The 23067-nt window shown below is 39.1% G+C and overlaps 3 protein-coding genes across 3 annotated transcripts in view; 1 reads left to right on the top strand and 2 right to left on the bottom strand.

Moving 5' to 3' along the window:
• The window catches only part of snx18a (sorting nexin 18a), a 14093-nt gene extending 13092 nt beyond the window's left edge, over positions 1-1001 (bottom strand). The window contains exon 1 of the mRNA XM_027029387.2: positions 1-1001. This exon is cut by the window's left edge and continues 882 nt beyond it. Coding sequence (XP_026885188.1) covers positions 1-628 — 628 coding nt within the window. The 5' untranslated portion in view covers positions 629-1001.
• Positions 1002-1537: 536 nt separating this feature from the next.
• On the bottom strand, positions 1538-2524 carry hspb3 (heat shock protein, alpha-crystallin-related, b3). Its single transcript, XM_027029463.2, has one exon. It carries the CDS (start codon positions 2287-2289, stop codon positions 1831-1833), a length of 459 nt encoding a protein of 152 aa, XP_026885264.2. The 5' UTR covers positions 2290-2524; the 3' UTR covers positions 1538-1830.
• A 1029-nt stretch (positions 2525-3553) lies between these two features.
• arl15a (ADP-ribosylation factor-like 15a) overlaps positions 3554-23067 on the top strand; it is an 80485-nt gene continuing 60971 nt past the window's right edge. Inside the window, exon 1 of the mRNA XM_027029620.2 lies at positions 3554-3814. Coding sequence (XP_026885421.2) covers positions 3761-3814 — 54 coding nt within the window. The 5' untranslated portion in view covers positions 3554-3760. The remainder of the gene's footprint in view (positions 3815-23067) is intronic.

Raw genomic sequence — 23067 nt, forward strand, 5'->3', positions numbered from 1 at the left:
GCACAAATGCCTCGCCTCCTGACTTCACAAAAGTGGAGAATCTGTTCAAATTTCTGCTGACAGTGGCTGAACTCTTGGCGTGCTGCGCATTTCCACCTCGTGACATGGAAGACGTCGACACCCTATACGTGGAGGGACCGTTGCCTTCAAAGTCATGGAAACCTCCGCTGACGACGCCTGGTTCGTCTGCCACAGTGGAGTTGTCATCCCAGTCGTCGTCCCAGTCGTCGTCACTTCCTTGGCTTACTGGGTAACTTTGCGGAGGGTGTTGTGAGGTTGTTGCGGGAAAAGTTGTAAAATTCAACGCTGGAGCTTTGTTATAATTCTCAACCTGATTCTGAGTTTTGTAGGAGGGTTGGAAGCCACCTGCAGGAATGTTGGCATACCTAGAGGCTTGATATGCATCTACAGAAGAACTGTTGTTGTTAAATGAAGTGGATATGTCGCTCTTCTGAATTTCAACATAGGAAGCAGGGAACAGTCCCCGCTCCCCGTGACCGTTCGTTCCCTCCAACCAACCCTCTATATCTTGTTCGCTATACAGAGTCACAATTTCATTTTCTTTTACCGATATCTCTCCAGGATTTTCTGAAGTAAAGTCATACAAAACTCTCGCCCGCAGCGCCATTACAAACTAAAATCGTGTCACGCGATAAAAGTAAAATTCTTCTAGCTAGCTAGCAAACCAGCTAGCTAGCTAGCAAATCGCTGCAGATGAACAAGCAATTTAAACGGATCCAAACTTACTCACTGAACCCAGTGATGGCCCCAAAAGCACTTTTTGAGCCTTTCAAGTGAGAGATCGTACATTTGAAGCCTCTGCCTTCTTCTTTACGCTTGAAGGTTGCACTCTGGTGTCGTAGCTCCATCAACGGTCTACCTTTGTCAAAATGTACGACAGCGTACAAAAGTCATCTCTCCATCCACTGACTTCGTGGTTCAGAGCGAAGTAACATTAGCTGTGCGCTCCCGTCTCACTTCGGTAGTGAACTCCCCCCCGGTGCCCGATAGGACCGTACTCAAGCAGTCTGAGTAATCGAGGGCGGAGCCGAGCAATCAATCAGACCACGTGAATCATTCTGCCGCTTGCATAGTGGGACGGCCTAAACCTGAACTCAGGCTGCGAAATGAACGGGATGATGTAATTTATGAGGAAGGAAAAACAAGCGGGCTATTAGCTCAAAACTCGCCGATTAAAGTACGCACAGGTCTCTCTCTTTCACAATCAGAGGAAGGATCGTTGCGGTGCTTTAGAAAGAAAGTACACATCCGTGAGGCAAAGTTCGGGCAATATTTAAGAAGTGTATTGGTATTTTAGCCAGCCAGACTATTTAGAGTGATTATATTGACAATGGCTTATGCTGCCCACGTATGACTTCCAGACCCACATTATATTTTTCACTTGTGTTCAGCATTAGTTACATGTATTTAAAAATAGAACTATTGGAGCTAATATATTAGATATTATTAATAATAATAAGAAGGTGTAATTATAATAAGAATATAAGTGTGACGGCCTATGATTGAAACACCATACCAAAGCTAAAATACATTTATTATGTCCATGTTGCCATTTATGGTTTATGTAACGGAAATCTACATCGTTTTTCAAAATGTATGTTATGATCTATTTAGTAATTACATTGTGCTTAACCTCTAAGTGATGGCACAGTTTACTTTTCACACTATGCGGTGCAAACAACACATTCATTAAATTCCTTTCACCTCTCAAAACAAAACCAAGCATGTAGAATGATAAAAACAAATGATCCAGTATGATGAAAATCAAGTCTCTCCTCGGATCATGTGATCAAAAGCATAGTGACTTCATTAGTCACTTGCTGTCCACCACCTCTCTTTGCTCTCCACCACCAATATTCCGTCATGACACAGCACGGCCGTCAAGTCCCCTGGCTGGAGTTGGTGGTCGGGCAGCCGGTACTTCCGCGTGAAGTTGCGCGACACGAACCCGTGCTCATCCATCCTCACCCCATGCTGCCCTCGGATCAAAAGCCACCCCTCAAACACCTGGATCAGAATATCTTCTGGTTTGAACTGGGCCACATCCAACATGATCCGGAACAGAGGCTCGCCGGAGTCCTCATCTTCGCGGCGGGCCGGCTCTGCTCCGGTTCCAGTCTCTACTTTAAGTGGCGCCCATGCAGGTCCCACCAGAGCGAACAGATGGTGGTCTTCTGTGAACTTGCCGAGGTCCCGTTTTTTGAAATGGTCCTGGTGCCGCACCGGACATGAGATCCAGTGGGAAATGGTGACTCCTTCCCCTGCCATGACACCTGGGGTTGGAAAGTGTTCCTGCTGTAGCCCGAGGCAAAGTTTAACAGAGTCACATTACGCGCAGAGCTATATATAATAAGACCAGCGTCTGCTTATGTTTCTGGCCAGTGGGGCAGTGTGTGAGTGCAGGCTTGGTTCTTTTTTTAAAGTGAGCAAAGAATGTTCTCACATTTATGTACAGGAAAACCTGTGCTTATGCCTAGATTATTATGAGATGGTAATGAGTGAGAGAGTAATACAAAATGTCTAAGACTTAATCATACTCTAATAAATGCAAATTAGCTCTTTACTATTTACTACTGAAAGAGCCAATTTTATAATAATGCGTTTGGAATAGTTCTTTTAAGAAAGAAAGGCAATCTAACGTAGGAAACTGATACGATTCAATTTGTACGTCTTTGCTGCCACCTTGTGGCGTTATACTTTTGCACTACTCACTTGTTGACATTCATATGGTCCATTAACCGAAAGAAAGTAACAGTATTAGATGGATATTAATGAACTTTGTCACCAAATATGCAAATATAAATTTACAATCTGAGACTTTACAGTGATGGAATACAACGTGCTGAATTGTTCTCATGGATTATCAATAGTATGTGAATACTGTGGACATAAATGGGCCTAGAAATTATTGGTTAGATTGGTTGTCACTCACCCAAGAGAGACAGGAAATATAACAGCAAAAGGAAAGAAGGTTGATTACATTAAATAAAGATACTGATCTCACTTTAAAGTAAAGCTCACTCACTTTTGATGATGGGGTGTTTGTATGCTAACACCATGTTTACTTGGGACTTTAAGGTTTTGATCTGTATGGCTGATGTCCATTTTTGCTGTTCAATAGCTTGACGTGTAGTCCAGAAGCTAATGTAAGACAAAATGTTTCTTTGTGGAAGGAAAATAATGTTTAACCTTAATGAGCTACATACTGGTTAGCTCAAAATCCAGTGCTGATGGGGTGTTGATCTCTTTCATGTGTTGAATAGGTAAGGAAATGTGTTGAATCCAGTTTTATTTTGGAAGTTGCTTTACTCTGCTGATAATTGCTGGAGACAAGCCTCACACTAATCTCATGTTGTGCTTCTAGTTGTTGTGATTCTTTCTCTCTCTCTCACTCTCTCTCGCTGTCTCTCTTTCCCTCACCCACACACACACACACACACACACACACACACACACACACACACACACACACACACACACTCACTCACTCACTCACTCACTCACTCTCTCCCCCCTCCAGATTATTAATGAATGAGAGACGAAGAAAATGGTCTGCTCCTCTCTCGCAGTCCTCAGAAGCTGAAAACAAACTGCTTTTCCTGCTAGTTGATATCTCGCTGGACTGCCACAAAGTGGCTTCATTGCTTTGGGACTACAAGATACACTTTCACCCTGGCCTCATTCAATTGTTCTGGCCTGGCTTGTTTGGTTGTCGTGGGTAACACTGTTGCCGTGGACGATGTCTGAACGCATTCAGCTCACTATAGCACTGTGTAGGATTGGCTTTTACACGGTAAGCCAAGCAGTTGTTGAGTGTGACTGAAGATGTAAATGAAATATTTGTAATTGATTTGTCATCACTTTATCATTTACATTGACTTTATCACTGTACATCTTAAGTAATTTGGCCACCTAGACTATATATTTCTTATGTTACTTATGGAATGTTGTCTGAAACTACAGTTTATAGTCTGCATTGAGCACTGAATGTAAAACCAAGTAAAACCAACTATTCAATATTCAGTATATAGTATATATAAAAATATAGATTCAAATGTTTTCTGATGGCAGTTTCTTTCATGATCTCTAAAGATTGTTTAAGTTTAAGTAATTTGTTTAAAAAAAAGTTTAAGTAATTTGTCAGGGAAAGTTGATGTGGTTGGGACTTGTCATCTAAGGCAGGTAACATTTCAGTGGACTGTTTGAGTTGCCCTTTGGTAAACATTCAGAAATCATTACCCTACAAAAGGTGAACATTAGCTTATGCTCATCTCATTGTCAGGGGAGCTCTTTAGCAAGTGAAGCAGGTGTTGCTGACAGTCTAACTTGTAGGCTGCATATCGCACCTGCTCTCATGCTATGATACAGGTAAATAAGGGTAGACCTATAATACACACTAAAACCCGACAGGTCAAGTCCAATGGTTTGAAGGAGCTGATCGCCTTAAACCATTTAAGTTTATAACACAAACATTTGAGAATAAATAGATAACTAAACTGTGTATGAACAACACATGTATCTACTGTCGTGTAAACTTAAACACATCAATCTAATTGTACTAAATCCATTCATAGGCCTTTTATACGTGTCGTAACTCATTAAACTCTAGTAACTATCACTCACTAAAACTAAACCATTGTCAGGGACTGTCTTCTAGCTGCAACGTTTACAAGCTCAAGCATCTACCCGCGGTAAACGTAACGATCGCTACAAGGTAACATAGCAGTGAAAGACACATACGCCCGCATCGTTAACGCCCGCACGAAGCAAATCGAGAACGGGAAAATACACACCAGGATTGGAGAAGATAACTCCGCCCCAACATGTAACGGAACCTGCGTGGCTGAAGAGCGAAGGGGACTATCCCTCCAATTCGATCACGACGTTCGTCTGCTAAATAGCACTTTCAGTATGTGGCTAGCGAAGCTTTCGAAACTTGTCACAGAGCTATACATTTCTGATTTCTTTGTTAGATAACGAGTTCCATACAAGTGAACGCCTAGGACTACAGCTCAATAGCGAGGGATGCGAGCAAATAGTCTGACACTAATACTAATTACTTAACATTCCATTACTGGCCTATGAATGTAGATTTTAATCGTTTGGTAATAGCACTTAAAGTTAGACAAATGAGTGAGTATAAGACATATGAATAGATTCACCTTTACTGTTTTTACAAAATTTCATTTCTGAGTTAGTGTTAATTAAACAGCTTATATTACTCTAACCTAAGTAATAAATGTTTTATTTTTACTAAGACGAGCTCTTAGGTATTGCAGTGTGCAGTTTGGAGTAAACATTACAAGACAAAGTCTGAACTAATAGTTCTTCTTGATCTTAAGGCTTTCCTCTTTGTGTAAGGACTCATTGCAAGCATTGTATAGCGTACAGCTAATGATGCAGATGTTCGTGACACATTTGCCTGGTTTAAAGTTATTAATCCAAATAGAGAATAAAGATACAGACTCATGAATTTGTTGAAGGGAATAGCTGGTCCCATTCTTTAATGCAAGTTAAAGATAACATGCATTTGAGGCACCCTCTGGAGAACATCTGACAATCACACAAAGAACTCAAATGTTTATACAGTTTTCAGGTTTTACATTCCAATCTTTGAAGTTACCACCATTATGTCCAAAATATTATTCAACATTATATAAAATTAAAATTTGATACTATTATATCCTAATGAAAGGTTTAGCTCCCCCCCCCCCTTTTTTTTTAAAAAAACCCCCCATGATCTCATTTTGTCCACCTCTTATTGATAAGATTGTTTCCTGCACCACCTGGTACCTGATGCTAGAATAAACTAGAATAATCCACTTTGCTCCTGCTCAGTGGCCTTGACGTTCTCTGCACCATGTCCTCAGATGACCAAAGAAACATTATTAAAGATTCTAACTGAATGGATAAATCTTTATGCTTTCACACAATCTTTTGCATCACTCTGCACCTGGTACAGAGACCTTCAAAGGCTACTACACTGAGGTTATGAGAATAATATTTAACTCAGTACTTTAACTCTCCTTTGCCTAAAAAACATTTTATTACCTCAGTTATATAGCCTTTGCAATACACAGCCATGTAAACTCTTTCAGGGTGTTTTCTTCAACACACCCATGAAACCCATGAAAAAGGCCCTTGTACATTTAAAGCTACTGCTGGCAGGAAAAGAGCAGTTAGCATTGCTGAAAATAATGTAGCATCCTCACATAAACCCCATTAAGAGTGCCGATGTAAGCTCACAATGATATGTTCATTGATATGTATATGTAATATAGAACACATGTAGGTTTGGAGGTCTGGCTGAAGCTGCAAATTTGGTATAGTAAAATGTGTCAGTGTGCACTTTTTTAAGAGAGAGAGAGAGAGAGAGAGAGAGAGAGAGAGAGAGAGAGAGAGAGAGAGAGAGAAATTTCATAATTTATTGCTATTCTTTTGTACTACAATACCTTCAGATAGTCTTTTGTTAAAATGTTAACACAGAACAACTATGTATCCTCTGACTGGTATACTGGTAGTAAGGGCTTGTCCTATTTCACATTTGAAGGTTGAAATGAGAGAGCAATGCTTCTTCTAACACAGCGACATGATGCGATTGATAACACAGATTAAACCTCATGTTTACGTTGTGTAGAGCAGTGCCACACCTTGACTTAACCCTGCAGTTGGGGTGGCTGTCAGAAATCTTCACTATCCACTAGTGAAGATTAGACTTTTTTTGCAAGAACAACTGAAATCCTCAAATCATGGTGACTCCTGGGAACAACAGTACCATATTAATGATTCTCTGAAACACAGAGGATATCCAAAAAATGCACGACTGTGACCGACATGTAAAATGCATTTCACAAATGTGGAAAGAGTGTGGCTTGGCTAAACAGTGACTGTGGTGTCCTGGCAACAGCTCTGACTCCAGGGCTCAAATCCTAATCGCTCCTCATTAGACCCCTGCAGTGGCTTCATTAAGGCACCAATGGAGGGGAACACTACAGCACTACCACTGTAGTCATGGTTCCAGACCTTAAGCATGAGTCTGAACATCTAGCACATGACCATGTTCATTCTTAATTTTTCTCTTTCTCTTTCTCTTTAAGACTGCTTAGTTTCTGACTGCTTCTAGGCTATGGTGTCCGAGTGGCTGTCCCGTCCAGCCTGACGTCATTATATAGTGACTGAATATTCTAAACCGATAAGAACTTTTTTCTTATAAAAAAGATTAAAGACATCAATAAATGAAGAACAAATGGTACACTGTAAATTCTTGCCGTGATCTCTTCCTAGCTGCCGTCTTGTGGCCTTTGTCCATTGTGACACAGGGAGTGCAGTATGGCATATCAATGAGATGTTTTAATGGCTTGCCTGCAGTCTCACAATGCCCTTTGTGCCTTTTGTTTAAATGTATGCATTTGCAAGACTTTATATATCCAGAGTATATTTTCTAGGGAAGATTTTCATGGACATATCAGATGAAAAACTAGAAAACTTGTGGAATTCTTTCCAAAGTCCACAGGTGGCCTGAATCACAGCTTCATTTGTTCGGCTTAATCAGAAATGATGGTTATAAAATGAATATCAATTACTTTGCTTATTCCACTGTCTGGAATCCAGTGACAAGAGTATTCATTGCCAGATGTTAACAAAGTGCTATTTTATTTTTGTAACACATGGTCCTCTATATTTGGAAATGTGAAAATATATAATCAAAACAAGTCAGTGAATAATCAGCACTATGAAACACTGGGATTGACCTTTTAAATGAATGGAATTCACCACAGGGTGGTTTATAACCATTTTTGCATTTCTTGCTGGGGATATTTAATGCTCTAAATGCTTTCAAATGAATGACCTAATTACAACAAGAACAAGAACACTAATAATGAGGAGCCAACTCAGCTTTATTGAGCTAAATCATTTCCAGTAGATCAATGCCAGTATCAATTTTAAGGATATCCCACTAGTTATATACACAACTTTATTTAATTTGAAAGAGTGAAATAACGATAGTAATAAGTTGAGTTTAACAGAACGGCATCTCTCTCAGACTCCTGTTTGTTAACACACTGGGTAATTCTTTAAAAACATCAGTAAACTGAATTGTTTCCCCTTCATCAAATATTCAATTTGTTTGCATGTCATTATCATGAATAGTTTGTAAGTGTGGATGGATCAATTACCAGGCTTGTAGCTACTTTTGCACTTACACCATTCAGTCAAGCTTAATTCCCATTGCTCGAGGGAATAGTTATCTGATCACCAAGATCAAGATAGACAAGGTGTTGACATTTTTGAACTGCTTAAACTGCTCGCTCTCTTTTGACCACTGTGTGGCACCATTTCACCAAATATAAACCCATCCAAGCGTGTATGCACGTACATGCATATACAAATGTGCATATAAACACATTTCTTTAATTTTCCCCTTTCAAAACAATAACAAAAATGAAGGATACTTTGACTTCAATTCAATACATTTATTTATTTATTTTTAATCAAAACACAGAGTCTCAGCTTTAACTAAAAAGGCAGGGTTTATTGTTTTGATTGCCACTGTCCCATATGTGAAGAGATTCACAATGAAACTCTCCCCATAATGAGGTTTTCAGTGCTGTGATTCTGCTGTTTCTAATCAGGTTTGTTGGTGCATTTTTGTCTCCTTGAAAACAACAAGACCAAACAGCCACTAATGTGTTGATAGAGGGAGATAGTTGTGCAATGTTCTCAACCCACTGTGGTCTCACTTATGCACCCCTACTTCTAAAGGTTAAAGGTTTTACAATAACAGCAACGCTGTGTTACACATGGATTATGCTTCTGCGTTCAGAATAACCTTCATGTTATCAAACAATAACATCTAATTTCTAATGGCCACAGCCAACGTTGAGAACGCATTACCTACTTTGTTAGGAGTTACATAGTGAAATTATTGGTCCTCACTCTCTTATCAAGCCACCTCAGATTTTCAGTGGGATTTAGCTCAGGCAGCAAATTTTAAATGCCATGGTTAAAGAACTCCTTTAGTGTGGATTTGGAGTTATGCTTTGGATCATCATTCTGCTGGAAGATCTCACCACAAGCCAGTCATAGCAGACTGCTATGGAACTCAACAAGATTTAAAGGGCTTTGGGAAAAAAAAACAAAAAACAGTGCGAGAAGATCCAGCACCACACTTCACAATGAAGATGAAGAATCTTTATGCATGACCCTGACTCCTTTTATGTTACAAAACTCACCTGTGGTGTTTTGTAACCAAAAATCTCTGAGATATATATATATAAATCTCATTGCAAGGCTATATTTCTCATATTTTTTTTTTGCACAAGATCAAGCTGATAACAACAAAGAGATTTTTCAAAGTCTTTTTGTTCATCTTTGCCAAGGGTGCCAACAATTCTGCAGGGCACTGTAAATTTTGCTCAAGTAATGTAATGTGGGGTCATGTGCCAGATTCCCTTTGCGCATCATGAAGCCAAAATCCATAGCTTCTCTTAGGGCCTCTTCACACATCCTGATCTATAAATTCATGACACATTTCATCTGCCTTGCCCCACTGTTCTAGAATGACATTTGTATAATCCTACCCTTTCACATATGACTGATAACTAAGCAGTTTTGACATGCAAGCAAGCTAGGGCTTGTATAATGAAACTCTGGTGGATATTGTCTAAGCCCTTACAACATAGCCAGGAAAAGCTGGGCCTGCATTAGTGTCTTTAAAGTCTAGATCTACTAGCAAAAAGGTAAATGATTTCCATGTAGGCAACAAAGCCCCTCTCTGGCTTGCTCTGGATAAGAGAGTTTGCCAAAAGCATTGTAAATGAATCTGTACTACAGGGTATCCACCTCATAACAGGAACACCATTGTTTAGCTCAGTTTTGTCCATCAACACAATGTACGGTATGCCAAAATGTGGCTCCAAAATGTCCAATGTCACAGTTTGGGTTTTCAGTAATAGAACAATAAAATATCTTTATTTTGCAAATCTAGAGTTTTATAATTACTCCAATCAGTCTTATCAGTTTGTTTATTATTTCCCTCTGTTCCTTCTTACATGATTCATTGTGTTGAGTTAGTGCAGAAATGGGTAAAGGGGTTTGATATTTACTATGTGAAGTGTTTTAAATTAATCTTAACCTTATTTTCTCTAATGTTCAAGTTTGAATAGATTCATTCAGATGAATTCGTATTACACCTCTAAATTGTTATAATGCATAATTTGGATTTTCTATCAGGGATGCTATGGTCAGTTAGGGGCAGCATTAGTCTGTGCATGACACATGACACACATTCCATACACAAGCATGGATCAGACAGGTGTGCTGTCTGTAAACTGGCACAGCAATGCCATATGCTTTGCGGACCACTGAGTAGGTCTAATGTAAATGTTCTTTAATCAAGCTCCAGCCTATTGCAGATCTGTAATACAGAATATTTAACAACAATTTTATGGATCCTATAGACTATTTTATGGATCATATGGATTATTTGATGTCAATAGATGATACCATTTTAAGTTGGTGTTTGTTTTGATGATGGGTGGGCTCGACAGGGGAGGCTCAAATCTGGTTTGAATTTACCATCACATAAACTTTGAGATTTCTGAGCATCTGAGCATTTGTATCTGAGCCAAACAGAATAGGAAAAAATAAAATAACAAGCAAAAGACTCTAAATCAAATGTGATGTGTAAACAGCAGTAATTAGCTTATTTCAGTGCAAGAAAAAAGCTTGAGCGTCCAGGATGCAGACAGAACTATCTCTGCCAGAAGAAACATCACAGCACTAAAAAAATATTTCGGAATCTGCTGGGACGAATCCTTGCCAAGGGCTGAATGCACGTATCCTAGATAAAAAGATATCACTTGAATAAGCATTAACTATAGGCATAGGCTCACCAGGAGCAGACTGCTAAATGTAGCATCAAGCTGCACCGCACAGCCAAACTTCCAACTCACTCCACCTCCACTCTCTTTCTCTCTTTCTCTCTTTCTTATTGTCATCTTTGAATCTCAGTATGTGTGTGTGAGAGTGGAACATAGCACAATGAAAAGGGTAATGGTAACATGCAGTCTGCAGCTGTACATAGACACAATTGCATAGCAATAATAAGGAAGGTTATCAAAAATCTCAGCATTAATTTGTCTTTGGGTCCTTGCAACGAAAAAATACATATCAGCCGTTTCCCCTTTTTGTGTAATCAGACAATTTTGTTTTTGATTTTGTACAAACTTTACATTAGAATTACATTAAAATGCTAAATATGCTTTATTTAGACTTAAATTATTTCATTCAGGTGGGCCTTTTAAAATAAAACTTGCATGTATGTTTTTTTGATGCAAGGGCTGAACTAATAATGTTATATCCTATTAGCTGGGCAAGCAAGTCTTGCCACTGCACCATTGCTTTTACATGACTAACCTTTAGTGTTCAAACCCTATATATGTTCACTTTGCTTAGGTTAGGTTGTAATTTGGTTAAAATTGATGGGTTTGTCCAGCTCTCTAAAAAAAGTACATAATCAATCTAGTATTAAAGATCAGGATTATACTAATAACAATTGGCTTTAACTAGTAGCTATAGCTAAAAAAGGCTGCATGCCATTACTCCCAGCCAGCTAGATGATTAAAATACTGTTTCCAGTACGATTTAGCTCAGGGGGCTGAATGAAAGCAACCAAAGCTTGAATTCTGTTGTTAGAACTATTTCTTTGCAGTTTTGGAGTTACCCAATTCGTGCATAATGTGTGTTCCAGTGGAAGTAGTGTTTAATACGGACCAGAGACCGATAGCAAACAGAGGAAACATGACCAGGACAAAGGGAAATAAACTACCACAAAGCTATATAACACAGCCGGAGGACAGCAACAAACAGGGGAATGGGGTAGCCTACAAATAACGACAAATATGTGGATTCTGCCACCATGGAGGAGCCAGTAAGGCAGCTTATCAAGAGCCAATTGATTGAGAATAATAAGATCAAAGTCTTAAACATACATGCCCTGCCAGTCATCAAATATCCAGCATTCACAATAAGATGGCCAAGAAAAGAGCTGGAAGCTGCTGATACTAAGGTCTGAAAAATGTCACAATGGAAACTGAAATGCAGGAGTGAAAGATAGCACAGAGGCACAAATTTTGGTGGTACAAGAATGAGCATAAATCTCTAGGACAATCAAAGCAGGGATGTAACACTCGGACTCACGGTACAGACTGTGCAAAGGAACCCCTGAGACAATCCACTACATAGTAGCAGGTTGCAAGATGCTGGCTGGAAAAACATACACTGAGAGACACATCCAAATGCCAGGTGTTATACAGGAACATATGGAAAGCACTTGAACTAGAGACCCCTGAGTCCAAATTGAAGGCTCCACAAAGAATGGTGGAAAACAACATGTCTAAGATCCTGTAAGATCTCCAGCTCAAGACCGAGCAGATAATGGCAAAACAAATAAACATTAGGATAATAGATAAGATGCACGAAAAAGGGTAAATAGATTCCAAATGGTAGAAACATCCAAAGGACAAAATATGAAAAGTTGTTAAAATACCAGGGACAGAAAGATGAAACAGAGAATGTGGAACTTAATACAAGAGTTGTCCCAGTGGTTATAGGGGCCCTTGGGGCTGTGATCCCTAAGATGAAGGCTCCAATAGATCCCAGGAATAACACCATCTATCCCAGTCCCAGAAATACTGGGATAAAAAAAAAAAAAAGTTAAAATACTGTGCTACAACCTCAAACTCCCAGGCCTCTCCTGTGGTAGAACACATGAGTGTGAGGAAAAATAAGCTATGACCAACCAGTGGAAAGATTACACAAGAATTGTTTTTTTTTTACACATTCATATATACATAGGCACAGTAGTGCAGAAGGCAATCTGTTGATTGTTGAATCCCTTGTCGCTTAAAAGTCTGAAGCTGCTCATAGCTTGGGCATATCTTTGGACAACCAGTTGTCATTCTCAACTCATGACCGTACACATGCTAATTTCATTTTGATTTAAGCAACGGATGTGTTCGTACCCTGCAAAACATCATCAGTGCTGACATATAGAAATTATTTCATGTCATTTTATTTTTTACAAGATATATGTACTTTCACTTGTCAGACTTCCATTATGCTATGTGCTGCTTTTACCTCAAGGGAGTAGCTCATTTAAGCCTATCTGTAATTAGCCCAACTGCACCGTACCTGCAATCATTTCCTCATCTGTTCAAATTGATTTTGAAATGTCAGCCTGCACGTGTCAGGCATTTAACGTTTTAAGTTTCCTTTGAACTTCTTTCCATCCCACATATTTTGCAGGTGACAACATGAATGGTTGGTTCTGCAGTAAAATTATTGGCAACAAAAAAAACCAAACAAAAGAAAAACATTACAGGGCTCATTCTGGCACTGAAATGAGCACATAGAGTTTTATAGCACAATGTTAAACTTAGAAGTTGAATATTGTTGACTTATCAGCAGCTGTGCTGGAATTGTTTGGATTCTAATACTTACTGTAAATTTCACAGAAGAGTGTTGTTTTAGTGCTTTCAATCAGGGCATATACTGTGCATATTGGCATGCTTCCCACATGGGGTGTTGGGGTCTCCTTCAAGACAGGGCAATGATGAGAAAATGGCATGTTCTCTAAATCAGCATTATGGAGTTAAAGGTGTTTTCCTTGACTCTTTGGCACTTATTATCTAATGGCCTAACATGTTCGCTATTGCTTAGATAACAGTATCACATGGCATACTCTATGTGAACAGATGGGAGGTTTTTTCCTGCCTTCACAAACATGTGGTCAAAGTGTCCGTTTTAACCCTTGAGAACCTTTTGTCTCAGCATGGTTCAGATACCTGGATCTCTTAGAGGGGGGAAAAAGATGTAGTGTTTTGGATAACACCCCATAATGGTTACATCCCAAAACAGTAACTTTTTGTTGGGAGTCTTTTGGTAAAGATGCGGGTAGGTTAACATCTTTAACAGACTCACTGTGTCCTGTGGTTCAGATGGCATGCGGTTGGCAGCTCCCTAAGATTCATTATCTCCCATTACCATGGCCACTAATGGTGTCCTGAAGAGAACATTCTGATGGTCCTTGTGAGACTGAGCTCTTGCTTTGTGGTGAATGGTATAATGTACTGAGTAACAATGCTGCCTGCTGTAGGGGTTTAATCCCCTGTCTGGGCAAGTGCCCTGTGCCATACCAATAAGAGACCTTGCATGACTTTTAATGCTACATTTGCCTACCTCTTTAACATGATTGAAATTACAAGTTGTAACTTAAGAGTGCCTGCAAAATGTAATAGGAGAATGTTAGAGGCTCCCTGGTTGCCACATGGCATCCCATAATAATTTCAGCTGTGGAATGAATCTAGTTACATTGCCTATCAGCTACTCTCAACATGAGCATAATGCTGAGTACAACAATAAGTTGTACTGAGTTATATCTCTATTCAACATCCAGACCCTTTGGCATTATTTCTTGTTTCCTAGACAAGCCTGTGGCCCTCTTTTTTCTAATTTATGTAATTGACCAGAAATTAATTAGTTAAGTTGAATTATTTAAAATATTTCAGTACTGCCACGTGGAGACATGTAATGTCATGTGCTGCAAAGGGTGGCAGAGATAGTCATTAGAACTGCAACCATGAATTCTCATTAGCTTTGTATCCTGGGAAACATGTGCAGACATCAAAAGTCTGATAGTGAGGTGAAAGGATGTCATTACCATCACTGAAACAATGACAAAACTCATTGTCATGCATTTTCGTCTAATTGACTGTAATTGACTGTTTTGGTATGGGGTCGCTTGGATGGGGGTCCCTTGAACCTTCTGGGGGGTTGGGGGACTGAGTGGGGACTCAGCTGCACCCAGCAAGAACATTGTGTATGTTTTTTTTTTTTTTTAAATAATGAAGACAGACCATTTGGAACTATAGGAGGCTACAATGGTTGTCATTGGATTCTTTCCTCTAAAAATGTTATGGTATTCAAGATTGGAAAAAGTCACAAGGAGACAGGAAGAAATATAGGAGGTGTAAGTTCAATATTCCAAGAATACAGTATGTGGGGTATGTTTTTGTGGGCTGGCAATGAAGGGTAAAAGGCGGATAGCTGGAACCTGCCAGCATATGAAGGGGTTATGCCAATTTGCATAATTAACTGTTGACACAAACTCCCCCTAATGAAGGCCCATTCAAGTTGCCAAACCCTGAACAATAAAGTCCCTGGGAATAAACACCCTCTTGTGTTGCAAAGGTTAAATTGTTGTGTCTGAAAATGACAAGGTCGATTGACTGCCCTTGAAATTTGGTGAACAAGCTATGGTAGAAGCCATTTCACAATCCAGTGTTGTAGTTCAAATGAGCCTTCAGTTTTTAGACCACTGGTGGGTGGCTTATTGATCTGAAGTATGAGTTAGTTTACACTAGGTTTATGAAGTGAAGTAAAACACAATTTTCTATTGAATTCAATTTTAAGATGGCCAATGTTGCTGAATCTTTTTATTATTTGATCTGCCCTTTATTGTACAAGACAATTTTAAAAGACAAGCGCCATAATATTTGCTTTATCATTTTTCAAATGTCATTTGAGGACAGAATGGAAGGGCATGGGTTGCCTAACCAAAGTAACCAAAGATGGTTTGATATAATTGTATTTATGAAGCAAACTTTCCAGCACTTGCCAGGAGAATTAGGTTCATTTTATACAAACACATGCTCTGTAGATGTGTGATGTAATAGTGGGTAGCCTCCGCCACATTTTGGTGTTAGGTATCCCCCCTTTGGCTTTCATACATTCATTTCACAACCTTCAAAAGGGGGCCCTGAACCTTTGATCCTTTATATCAGTACAGAAAAAAAATTGTCTTCATTGTATGGTGGTAATGAACATTTACGCTACCTTATGCTAATATGTTCACACTAATCACCTGTCCCAATTACAAGATTTATATTCTAAAATACTTGAGGATGTGGCCCCCCACACATACTCTGCCCCACCCCACTGCTACCCTTTCTCTCTTTCTCATTCACTGTGGTTGTAAAGTGCCATATATAAATGAATGTATCTAGAGAATCAGAAACATAAAAAGCATTGTTTCTCACCCCTGATCTTGGTTTATGCACATAGCTAATGTAGTCATGAAATTGAAGTTGTCTGGGGACAGACTTCAGACAGATAAATGTTTACACTTTGTTTCGCCAGGGGAAGAAAATGTGGGTCCTTATCTTGCCACTTGAACTGTCTGCAGGATGTACTGTTCAGAACATGTTTCTTATGTTACCATTTCTTTACTGGCCAGTTACGCCGAAGGACAGGCTTACCAAACATTTGTGTGGGAATTGCTGTCAGCAAAAACATTTCGGAGTAACTTAATCATCCCTAGTTTTATTGTCAGCTTGAGGATAGATGCCAAGGTGAGAAGTAAACATTTTTTGGCAGTAATTGTAACAATAGTGATTATTTTAGAGAGACAAACCTTGTGTGGTGAAGATTAAGTAGAGAAATGTGGCCTGATGTGGCTGGATAATGGAAGGTTCTGAAAATATATGAAACAATTTGTTGAGATAGACCTGCTTAAGAAATGGTATGAATTGAACCTTGAGGAACCATGTGGTGGCTTGTGGTGTTACCATTTTCTTTGGCTCTGTCCCTGACTTGCCTCATATGAACCCCTCTGGAAATACTTACTTTACTTTTAAAGTGACACTTTACAGTGCTTTTTCTGCCCCTTTTGTTATGAAGAGAGTGATGAAGAGAGTGATGAAGAGAGTCTTATATCTGGATCACTCTGGCATTATGCTGGTGTAATTTTCTGTAGATGACCTCTCTTCCTCAACTCTGATCAAATCTATCTTTTAAAAATGAGCACTTATCAAAACTAGACAAAAACTAGGTAAACTTGAGATATTTAGTGCTGCGATACCATGAATAACAATATTGTATAGGAGAGCAGTAGAGAGATTTTACCCTTCACAATGGCATTGGAAATGGCCCACAAATGGTTCACTTTGATCATTTTGTGAACTGTGCCGCTTGCCGCTTATTGCTATATCCAGATGGTCCTGGTGAGGGAACAAACAGTTCCCCCTGCTGTACAGTCTTTCAATAGGCCGTCTAGACCAGCCTAAGTCCAGACAGATACAGCCTCCCATCAAATTAGCGTTTGTCAGATTTATGATAATGGTTCGCAACAGCCTCCCCATTGGTGACACCAAGATTTACAGCTGCGTCTCCACCCCCCTTTTTCGGGGGGTCTGATCACCTCCCCACACATTGCCCTTCAGCAGCCTCAGGGGCTACAGCCAAAAGAAACGACCCAGTAAAAGAGCGCTTTCTGGGTAGGCTGAGCCACCCAAGGTAGACCAGAACAATAGATGAACAGGGTTTGATAATCCCCCATGATGAGGCCGAAATGTTTGTGGAGCTTGGGGACAGCGCAGGCATGACAGTGGAAACTACTGCTCCATTGTCTGGGTGTAGCTCCCATTTTTGGGTAAAGGGGCAAGGGAGCTTCATTGGGGGGCTTGAGGGGAAGTTGAAGACGCCTGTGTATGTGGATTACTAAAGCTCTTTCATGTGGCTTGGCTGAAGTAACCTGATCTAGGCATGAGGACTCAGTGGGGATAGCCTTTTGACGGATATCCCGGCCAATTCTTAGTCTAAATGTTTTTCCAAGGCCACCCTTAAGCTTTGATCTTACCTCTGTTAGATGAGGGGTCATTGCTATGATTTGAAGACAGAGGTTACAGCCACCTACAAGTGTTGGAAAGGTTATTATTTTAAAAAATGGGAAAGCTGAGGGTGAGATCACCCATCTAATCTGTCTAAATAACATCAGTTTGTTTGCTTTGTTTTGTTTTGTATATGGAACTGACACACCATGAACCTCAAACTCCTTTGTCACCTTCAATCCTGTATAAGCAAAATAGGGTCGTAAAATGCACCAGTTCAAATGCACCAGACTGATTAATATTTATGCCTCTAAAACTTGTATGCACTGCACACATTCTACCCCAGGCAATATTAACATCGACCTGAAACTTCAGCACTTTAACACAGACCAAAGGGGCAGTTCCAATTTTATTGGCATCACCATGCTAACTATATGCTTTTATCTTTTACTCAGTTGAAGCCAGATCATCTTACACTGAAAGATTCATATTGAGCAAGCTAGAACTTTTAATTTATGTTGTTGTCAAGATCAAATGCAAGTAGCTAATATAGGTAATGTTAATAGGTAATGTTAAAGTGATGTTAATTAACTACCAGCAAGTTTTAAATAACTAGCTAGCTAGCTACTTCATTTTATTTTCCTGTCTTATTCAAAGAAATTGCTTGCATTGTCATGTAAATTTATAATATACCATGTTTTTTTTTCAGTGCCTTTATTAGGTAAATTTCTAATTTATATTTAATAAAAAAGATATAACAGAAGCTACCTAGTTTGGTGGCTTAGAGATATCCAGTCTAGGCCTATAGCTAGCTAACTCACTCCTTCTAGCTAACATTAGCTACTTGAAATGACTGACATTTGACAAGACATCTAGTCAATCTATTAATCAGTTTTGTTTGAGAATGGAAATATCCTCTGGTGCAGGCTCAAACATACAACTGGATGCCTACATGCTCCATGGTTCACCTCTCACAGCAGTTGATTTTAACGAGCTAGCTAGATTCTGAACCATTGTGGTGCGTCACTGTAAACCAACCAATCAGTGAATCCAAAATGGATCAATTATTCATGATCAATAATGAATGGGGCGGTGGGGGGGGGAGGGGGGGAGGTAATGTGAAAATAAAAGAAAACAGCTCATTTAGTTCTAGGGCCAAATCATAGCACTGCAAATGAGCATGTGAAGCTGCATCTGGGCACTTTTTTCTCCGACCAAAGTCACACATCTTCTATAGTCATCAGAGTTTAAAAATATTGAGTTTAAAAATATAATCATTCAATTTAAAAATACTGAATAAATGCATTCTAGGGCACCTTTAAGATAGGTAGCTGAAGTCTTACCAATAAGAGACCAGAAAGCAAAGTGAAATGATTGCAAAATATAGCCTCTCAGTTAATTTACACCCAGCTTACTGATGACAAACTTAGGTGGAACCTGGTCTGACTACAAGTGCACTGCAGCTAATTATAAACCATTTATTTGCACTGTGTAGGCTGTCAACACTAAAGATACAGTGAAGGCTAAGCAGAGAAGGAATCTTATTAAATGATTATTGTAGTAGTGAAGTAGGCTAGCCATGGAGAACTAATATCATTAGGAAGATTTTAGAAGATCTCGAACAGCAGTTATTTTCCAACATAACTGGTTAGCAAATTTACCAGCCTTAAAACTATTTACTTTCCCACCTTATAGATAGTATGCCTATGTCATAGTATGCCTGTGATGTCATTCACAGTCAGTATTTGCACTGTCAGGAAAAAAAATCAGTTATTCATCCCAGAGGGGGCCATAGCTTCCCAAGTCACAACACAAATATGAATATTTTATAGATAAAGTTTTGTGTTTTGGATGGTCAAAAATGTTTTATTTTCTTTTTTCCCCCTCCATATGCTCATTTTACCTTCATTCTTTTAAGAGTTTATCTTTGTGTCATCTAACAGAACTCGGGGCTCATCTCTGCACTCTTCTGGTCTTTCACATCTCAAGGGTTCCTATCTTTAGATGCAGCCTCTATAAATATGTGGATGAAGTCTTCTGCACACAGTAGATCTAGATGTTGACTGCTAATGAGTTCACTGACAGTCTTTCTTCAGTTCTGATCATTTTTTTCTGCCATGAATTGTTTGGTCGACTGATTGTCAACAGGTCAACTCAGCATGTGGAACACTACCTGAAAGTCAATCGCTGTAAAATGCCTTTAATTCTGTGAATGTTCTATCAGAACTAATTTGTTCTTAAATTGTTGCTAATGAGTATAAAAAAGCTTTATGTCTATTTTAAAGTTAAGTGGAGACAGTGTCCTCCTTCTCTGGGGAATTTCACTACAGCAGCTGCTAGGACATTGGTGAAGACAGATGAGCTATTTGATGGCACAATAAATGGGTTTTTATCTTAGTCAACTTATTTTTATTTTTGCCTTTATAAAAATTAATCAATATCTGCCCAAATGCAGATATTGGGGGGAAAATGTTTTCTTTCAAACTGACAGAATCTTGTGCTGGGACATGTTGCCCAAAAGAAACGACTGTAACACATTTAACAAGACATAACTGAATCACATTTAAAAAGAAATCTCTCTAACTCACTTAAAAACCGCTTGAAGCAGGTAGTAATGCAGTAGAGACAAAAATGCAATATTTTCTTTTTGATTACTGACTTTACACTGATTGAAATGTGTACATTTGATTTCACTTGCTTTTCTATAGTCAACATAAGCAGTCCTCAAACAACAATGGTAATTTTTTAGGAAACAATATTAAGATCTGAACTCAAACCACACCCAGTTTTCATAATATGCTGTAACAGCAACTCCATTTTTACTTGTTTGTAATCACAATGAAACAAATTGGACCAACTGGAGGAAATTTCCTTGAGGCTTGTTGGAGGAGCCTAGTTCACACATTTATAGTTTAGATATTAATTTGGGTTTTTAGGGTATAATCTGATTTACCTGTTGGTTAAAGATGCCAGAATGGAGTTGAGCTACATATTTGGAGAAATAGCTAGGTGGTGCTGTGGTCCAGCAAAGCGACTGCTCATATGTGGTGTGTAGTGCTGCTGTGGCTGTCTGGATCTACAGTATGGCCCAACACAGATACATGGGAATCAAGCTTGAAAACAGACACAGGGAATGGGCTATAGTATACAGATTCTACTAGAGAAAAGGGCAAGCATGGCTGTATGTTCACATGTCTGGCAAGAGAGAGCTTAAAGTACTTTTACGGTTTTATTATAATGGATACTTCCTTTTACATATTGGGCATCATGGTTAGAAACTCATTAAACTCATAAAATGCCTTGCTGAACTTGACAAAAAGAAAGAGCACTTCCATTCAAGATGCAATGTTTATATTTTTTTTATTCTTTGCTTAATATCCTCCCTTAGATTTATATTTTGACTTACTGAAAGGAATAAAACAAAATTTATTTGTCCAGCCCAGTTTTATTTGTCCAAATGTATTTATCCAGCCCAGCTCAGTTCACGAAGTAAAATACACTCAGTAAATGAGTCATGGTTTTATCTGTACCCTTACCAGTGCACATATTTTACATATGGATGTGGATTCATGTTGAAATCATGTAGAAAATATTCGAAAACTTTAAAAGCCCTCATCATTATACAGAATAAAATATCCCTTTGCAGGATTTGCACAGCAGACATGGCAGTTATGTAGCAAGTCTGTGGTTGGTATGGCGACAGCAACGGGTGGACACAGCGGTCTTGCCAACATTTATTTTTCACCTCCTCCAAATGTGGCATGCCACCGGCACAAACTCCACTATACCATTCCCTACCTAACTGCGTCCCCCCTCTGAGACTGTCAGCCTACAAACATCAAAATGAAGAGGGGAAAAAGATGAATGAAGGTACCGCCCCCTCCCCCTCACCCCCAGACACAGCAGAAGCCTTTCACTATGGATTGCTGTGGGGTCGGGGGCTGTGTTATGACTGGTGTGTGTTACACACATATAAGTTAACGCTGTTGCTGCTCCATCTGGACGACCATATAAAGGGCTGTCATCTCAAAGGTCACCGGTGAGCCCTGTAGACAAGTGTTGCTAGCAGTCGTCTGGGCAGGGAAGGGTCGTCGGCTGGAAGGAGAGTGCTCTGGGAGGAAATGCCAGGCTCATGCTGGCTTGCCTGGGTCCTCCCTGCTGTCTGTGTTTCTGTTTACCACTGTTCTCTGCTCCCTTTCAACCAACCTCCACCCCATTGGCTCACACTGTTGTCATCCCTGGAGGCATCAAAAAAACCCACAAAAGACAAAATTCTAACTTACCCTGAAAAATCCTGGGAGGGAGTTATTTTTTTAATTACCACAACAACAGCTGATGTTTGTCTGACGTTTGTTTTAAGTATTGATTATGTGTTTGTATATAGGCCCATTGGTTTGCATTTTTTAGCAAGCATTCTTTTTGGGCGGATTCCCAGACACTCATTAAGTCTAGTCCTAATCAAATATCTAATGGGACTTTAGTGTAATTTATTAGGTTACTTAAGGTTTGTGAAAATACATTCTTCATGAAAAAAAGCTTTAAAATGTTTCATAAGTGTATTAAAAATTGTATCCTTACAGGTTTTCAGCTATGTGCTGGCAGTATGTTATTTTATTGTGTAAGAAATATTTTTACTTTTTTTATTTTATCAGATTTATTTGAAGAAATACTGTGTTAATTTATTACATATGACATGTCTGACCTTAAAAGCAAACCATTTCAAATACCTGTTTCTGACTTAAGCTCATAAACCATAACAGGCTCTGTTTTACATGCCTTCCTAACACCCTCAGCATAGTAAATGTGCTTACAGAAAGCAAGATCAATACTGATCTAATTTAAACACAACATTTTCCAAGTTATGGAGCTATTCTGGTAAAGCATCTTTTAACATGAACTAAGACTGCTTTTCTCTGCTGTGATCAATGACAGCCCAGACATTTTGATATTTTTGGTTATTACTGACATAAGTTTTCAAAGTCTAATATATTATTGATCAAGCTTCTTTCCGTTTGATCAGCATATTCAAGTACGCCACTGATGTTCAAGGTGGAGACCTGACCTGTACCAATGCCAAATATACAGTTTCCAGATCTGTGAAAGACAAGCCTTTACATGGGCTTTTAGAGATCGCTGTCTGTTGGCCAAGGCTATGCAGGATTCAGCACAGCATCCCAAATGGTGGACTTTGCTAACATCTGTCTCTCAGCAACAGAAATGTATTTTCCATATTGTTCTGATTAGCAAACTGTTTAATAACTTAGAGTTATTAGTCATTGTGCATGTGTCACAACAGTACTACTAATGGGAGACATGCTTTCCACAGTCATTAGTTAAATGGATTTCTTTCATTGTAGCAGACATTACAGAAGAATAG

The sequence above is a fragment of the Electrophorus electricus genome, chromosome 9 (assembly GCF_013358815.1).
Source record: "Electrophorus electricus isolate fEleEle1 chromosome 9, fEleEle1.pri, whole genome shotgun sequence".
Classification (NCBI taxonomy): domain Eukaryota; kingdom Metazoa; phylum Chordata; class Actinopteri; order Gymnotiformes; family Gymnotidae; genus Electrophorus; species Electrophorus electricus.